This window comes from Danio rerio, chromosome 13 (genome assembly GCF_049306965.1).
Source record: "Danio rerio strain Tuebingen ecotype United States chromosome 13, GRCz12tu, whole genome shotgun sequence".
Classification (NCBI taxonomy): domain Eukaryota; kingdom Metazoa; phylum Chordata; class Actinopteri; order Cypriniformes; family Danionidae; genus Danio; species Danio rerio.
Window position 1 is genome coordinate 37,051,599 of NC_133188.1, and position 6,001 is coordinate 37,057,599.

Sequence of the window (6,001 nt, forward strand, 5' to 3'; positions counted from 1 at the left end):
TTTCTAAAAGATATCAAAAACTTTTACTGTTTAATTAGATGTTACAAAAGTTTTTTTTCCACAGTATTTTAACATTCTAAACACTATAAAGCTCAAAAAACATATATAAAAGTTTGTTAAAAAGTGATCACATAGCTTGGAACATTTCAACACTGGCTCTACATCAGACAACAATCATTACATAGCCTTTTAATACATTTTGATATATAGTTTGGAGCTTTGGCGTTGCCACGTTTACATTTGCTTTTTGTACTTTCACTTTTTTGAGTTGAGAATCTATTTGAGACTTTTGTACATACATTTTCAAAATTCTACATAGCCCACATTCAGCCATCCCAAAATAAAGTAGGCTATTTAAAAGATACTAATGTGACATAGCGAATAAGACCTACACAAATGGCACCTACAGTATGAAGACCAAAGACTAATCTAATCTAATCTAATCTGTCAAATGTGAATCCTTAATTTGCTTTTATAATTTCAAACAAAGTAGGTGAGGGAAGAAAAAACACCCCAGTATGCTGACAAACAAAAAAGTTTGGCTTTGCTCTAAAACTATTTGAACTAAAGGTTAATAAGATTTTAAGCTATGTTCTTAACATCTAAAAAAAAACTTTAGTTTCAACTAAAATTCTCAAATATAGACATGCCCAACTTTTGGGAAATATTTTGAATTATTTTAAATGAAAAAGCTTTCGCCATATTTCACCCACATTGTGTTGAAAAGTGTGTACGTGTTCATTTTAAATCACCATATACGGTTTCAAAACACAACTGTACCTGACACTCTTACCCATGAAAACCCATGGCATGGGTAATGAGTTAATGACATAATCATTAACGCAAAACATTAAAATGAAGTTGCTGGTCTGTCGCTAAACATGAAACCACGTCACGCTCCGTGCATTTTTTACACCTGGATCCTCCCATCCGCGCAAATTTAGTATTTGAGCTCCTCTCACCAAATACGGGTTTTTGTCAGGCTTTCTATGCGTTTCTGTCTTCCTTATAAGGTCGTTTTGTTCAGTCTCCGCCTCCAAATCTGCGTCTGACTCACCTGAGCCATTTCACGTGCCATAAGCGCATAATTTTTATAACACCTTTTTTTATCACAAGCACAAAATATAAATAATTTTGCGGCAACGGGATATATTCCTACACAACCATCCAGTATTTAAAGTCGTTTGCAGTCGCGGACAGGCACAGCAGGTGGAAAGTCAGGTCGTTCAGGACTGATCTGTTTTGAGGAGGAGGAGGGAGTGTTCACATCCGCGCGCTGCTCGGAGTCGCTTTCTTGCAGTTCAGGGCAACGACACACTTCTCTCTCTCTTCTCCAAACAAGCGACAGACATGGTAAGTGCTCAGATTTTGGTGTACGTTTTGTGGACTGTACTATAGTGTCCAAATATGCTAATCAAGTGAAGGTAATTTGCATTAAAACGGTTTAGCGCCGTGCAGAGTAGCGTATGTTAAAAAAGCTATTACGCCAATTCATCCATGAGAGGCTTGTGGCTTCCTGTTCATTGGTAAACTTCTTTTATTTATTTAAATCCCTAATACTTTATATAAAAGGTTAAAACTAGCTTGTCAGTTTAAAATATAAAGCAATTAAAGTAATAAAAGCTCATTGACTTTGGTGAGACTTGGTGGAAAAGCCATATTTTAAGGTTTCTTATTTGTGTAATACTTTTCTAGATAATTGTTTGGACAGGACAGAATGTGTTGAGCCACACCTTACATCAGACATGTTCTCATGTCAAAAGCTCTGAGTAATGCTAATGAACTGCTGGTAGCTATAGTGTGTTAATACTTTTGAACTAGAGTAGCTCATTGCTTGTGTCAGAGTTGTATTCCAATGGGATGGCTCTGAAAATAGCATTTAACTTAAGATTTCTTTGTCTGGATGGTTGCAGTGACATTTCAAATGTTCTCAGAACAATAGGGAAAGTTCACCCAAAAGGAAAAATACTCACCCTCAAGTGGTTCCTTCTTGATTGCCTATATATCTTGATAAACAATATAAAATCATGAGTTTATGTCTAATTTAAAGTGTTACTCAGGAAATTATATTTAGAGACATTCCAGGGTGAACGAAAGCAGCAGAGCGTCTTGAGGTGTAACTCGGCTTCTTGTTTCGACTTGTTTGTTAAGGAAAGGAATGTGAAGGCTGCAAACTGGTTCAGATTTCCATCTCTTACTTTTTAAACGCATATATAAAGATGGGACAGCCCTTATGGAATGTTGATTGAAAAAATACTTTAGCGACAGTCTGCTTAATCTAATATGTATAATTTTATGAGATTCAAACAATGACCTGCGTTGTGCGTTTTACAGTTATTTTAAAGTCATTTTAAAGAAAATATCTTTATTGGGTTGTTCAGTTCTTTCTTCTGCATATTTATTTTTTCCCACTTGTCTCCCAGGCCTCAGGTGTAGCGATCAGCGATGACGTGATAGCCCACTATGAATTAATCCGGGTGCGCCTCCAGGGTACAGATGAGAAAGAGAGGTTTAAATTGGTGGTCATGCGTTTGAGTGATGACTTAAAGAACATCATAGTGGACGAAAAAAACTGTTTGAAAGTCAAAGATGTGGAGAACGAAAAGGATGTCTTCAAAAAGATCATCAGTATGCTTCCTCCCAAAGAGTGTCGCTACGCCCTGTATGACTGCAAATATACTAACAAGGAGAGTGTGAAGGAGGACCTGGTCTTCATCTTTTCGTAAGAGACCATTTTCATTCATTGAAACTAGTTTTGTAGCTCATGATGGCATGTGTTCTGTGAAACTGTTTGGTTGTGCTAAACATGTTTCCAGAGTAAATGGAGTCAATTTGAAACTCATTTCAGAATAATTCGACATATTTCGGCTGTAGCGTTGTCAGATGGGAATGGGAGCATCCAACAACACCACCACTGATCAATGCTATTCACATAAAAATCTTTAATTGTAACATTCACAACACAGCACAACAGTCAAATATGTCTGCCACTCATTTCATACAAGCCCACTAAGCAACACTGCATTTTGCAAGGCAAACTATTGTATAGCACTAATTTCTTGCTTTCTCTTTTTTTTGTTTTGTACAGCGCCCCTGATGATGCCCCCATGAGGAGTAAAATGCTGTACGCGAGCTCAAAGAATGCTCTGAAGGCCAAATTGCCAGGTTTGTTACCTTTAAAATAATATTTAGATTTATCTGTGATGCATTCTCTTACAATGCACATTAATAGTTTTACAGAAAAGGGGAAAGTTAATAAACTATGTTCACATATATAAAGCAATATTTTGAGTTCATTGCTGTTCTTGTTTCTTTGACAGGTATGAAGTTTGAGTGGCAAATTAATGACAATGCAGATAAAGACGCATCAAGTCTTGTGGAAAAACTTGGTGGAAGCAAAATTGTAACGTCTTTGGAGGGGAAGCCTGTCTAAAATTTGATCCACCTGCCTTTTGTCAGTCTGTCGGCCATTATGAAAAAGATTACCTCTTAAAAACGTCTTTAGATATGTTGAGAAACTTTGTATTTCATTGAGACCAGTATTTGTAATTTGACCATATGTGAACTCTCTTGTTTATCCATTTGCATTCAATGTTCATTAATACCAATGTTGTTTTCAATGAAAAACCATTTTACAAAGTAACCGTAAACCTTTATTACAAATTATAATTGGACTGTTATCAAAAGCGTATACTGAAATAAAATCATATGATTTTCAATAAATGTTGAATGTGTCTTAACTAGGAATACATTTTTTCCCTAAAAATTATTGACATTAATACACATACTGTGTTTATCCTTCAGTGTTTAAAGAGGTGGTCCAGGGTGTGTTTTCAAGGCTTTATTGTGTTTATAAAATCCAAAGCAATGTGTGCTCATGCTTGGTTTGTAAAAAAACACGTTATTTCTTTATGCCTGTATACTTTACTTTGATTACATACAGCTATTCAGCTAACATGAAAACGATTGTCATATTTCCTAGTTCTTCCGAAAGTTTTAAGCATTCGAGTTTAAAGCTTGTGTAAGTTAGATTAAACATTGTTATATCTTTTGTAAGTTTATTATTTGAGATGTAGAACGCACAAAAAGCAGCTGCATAGAGAGACACTCTGCAGCGCTGCTGAAGATTGTGGGTGTACAGCGGTTTGACTGATATGAATTTGTAGCTAAATTGTTAACGCTGCCGAAGAGCATTTTTACTGTTGTTTACATCCTTGTTTATGTCCCTGCTACAACATATCATTAACAGTAAAAATTATGCATGTAATAGGTCAATTTTAACAAATAATAAATATGCATACAGGCGGTTTTTAGGGTTGGGTATCAATTGGGTTTATTTCAATACCGGTGCTAAATTGATACTTTTAAAATGGTACCAGTGCCAAAACGGTACCTGAACTGATACTTTTAAGCCTCTTAAAAAAATAATAATAATAATACTTTTATTTGACAATCTTTAAAAAAAATAATTTTAATAGAACAATACAATTAAAGTTTAAAGTAAACATCAAATTCATATTTTATATATTTTATACTTTTGGGGGGCACATTTTAATATATCACAAAATACTTAAAAAAAATATTTGAAGTCATTTTCATCTTCATAAACAAGAAAATTAAACTCAAAATAGTCTTAATTGTTTATTTATTTGACAAGTAACTTTGTACTAGCGTAGAATAACACATTTCTAACATTCAAGTACATCAAGGCACACTGTCGCACCTGTAAACTTTAACAGATAGGAAATACAGGTTAAGTCAATTTATTTTGCCCTTCCATTCATTTAAAATGTTTCTGAAAATTTTCAGTGTTTTCTTAAATATATTATTCTGGAGTTAAAATAAGTTGTATTTCTTATTGTTTATTTCTGGAATAAAAGCAGTTTTTAATTAAAAAAATTCAAATTAAGGTCAGTATTATTAGCCTCCTTATGAAATATTTATATTTTTTGATATACACAACAAATCAGTTACAAAATAATTGACTAATTATTTAAACGTTCGTAGTTAACTGATTAAGTGTTTAAATTACACTTTAAACTGAATCAAAGACAATACAATACTTAAAGGGACTTTGTCTGAATACAACCGTCTTGCAAAATAAATAGTAAAATATTATGCACTGACAGTCACCATGGGGAAGATAAAAAAAGTGGATATTAGAAATGAGTTAGTTAAACTATTATGTTTTAAAATGTGTTGTAAATAAATCACGTGTTGAAGATGGAAATCAAAAATGAATGAAGGCAAAACTAAACAAGCTGAATATGCCTGACATGAGCTACCTATTTGTGCCTTTGATGCACCCCTTGTTGCTTCTTACGCCCTTGTAGCAGCACCAGTGGCACTGAAATTCATATGCTGATTTGATCCGGTACATACCAATTACAAAGGTACCGGTGCTAAAAATGGCACCAGGTTTCGGTATCCAAACCTTGTTGTTTTACAGTTTTTAGCCGAGAGTTTCTGGAAGCTATCCTTTGTCAAATGCTAGCTGTATATTTTATAATTATCTGGAACAATATAAAAAATAATAATAATAATAAAATTGTAAGCACGTCTCTCTTTTTGTCGTGTCCTTCGGAGGCCCAAATACAGTAACAGAACAAGCTCGGTGGAAATAGCAGCATTTAGATGACATTTAAGCATTCTCTGCCTCATTACAAAACCTCTGGCCACACCGCTTTCCTGCACATGGTGAATGTGCGTATGCTGAAGTGTTTGTGATCTCATTAACCCAGATGTATTTTTTTTTTGTCCCCAAACTTTGTTCGCTGTAGAGTTTGCTAAACTAACTCCATTTAAGCCGATGTCTCTCTTTGCATTGAACTTTGAGCGTCTTACATTCAGAGCTGTTGTTTATGTTAACACAGCTACATTACACATCAACTAAAGTTTCAAATATGATATCATAGGGGACCACCCCTTTAACCTAAGTCAAAACTTAATAGGTTTAAATGCAAGTAAATTAAATGCATTTTTTTTAGGTAAACTCATAAGA

At 34.2% G+C, this 6,001-nt stretch overlaps 1 protein-coding gene across 1 annotated transcript; it reads left to right on the forward strand.

The window, feature by feature from the left end:
- Positions 1 to 1,012: 1,012 nt before the first annotated feature.
- Positions 1,013 to 3,745, forward strand: cfl1l (cofilin 1 (non-muscle), like). The gene is made up of 4 exons (NM_213639.2): positions 1,013 to 1,353; positions 2,424 to 2,722; positions 3,089 to 3,165; positions 3,321 to 3,745. Exons 1-4 carry the CDS (start codon positions 1,351 to 1,353, stop codon positions 3,431 to 3,433), a joined length of 492 nt encoding a protein of 163 aa, NP_998804.1. The 5' UTR covers positions 1,013 to 1,350; the 3' UTR covers positions 3,434 to 3,745.
- The last annotated feature ends 2,256 nt before the right edge of the window (positions 3,746 to 6,001 follow it).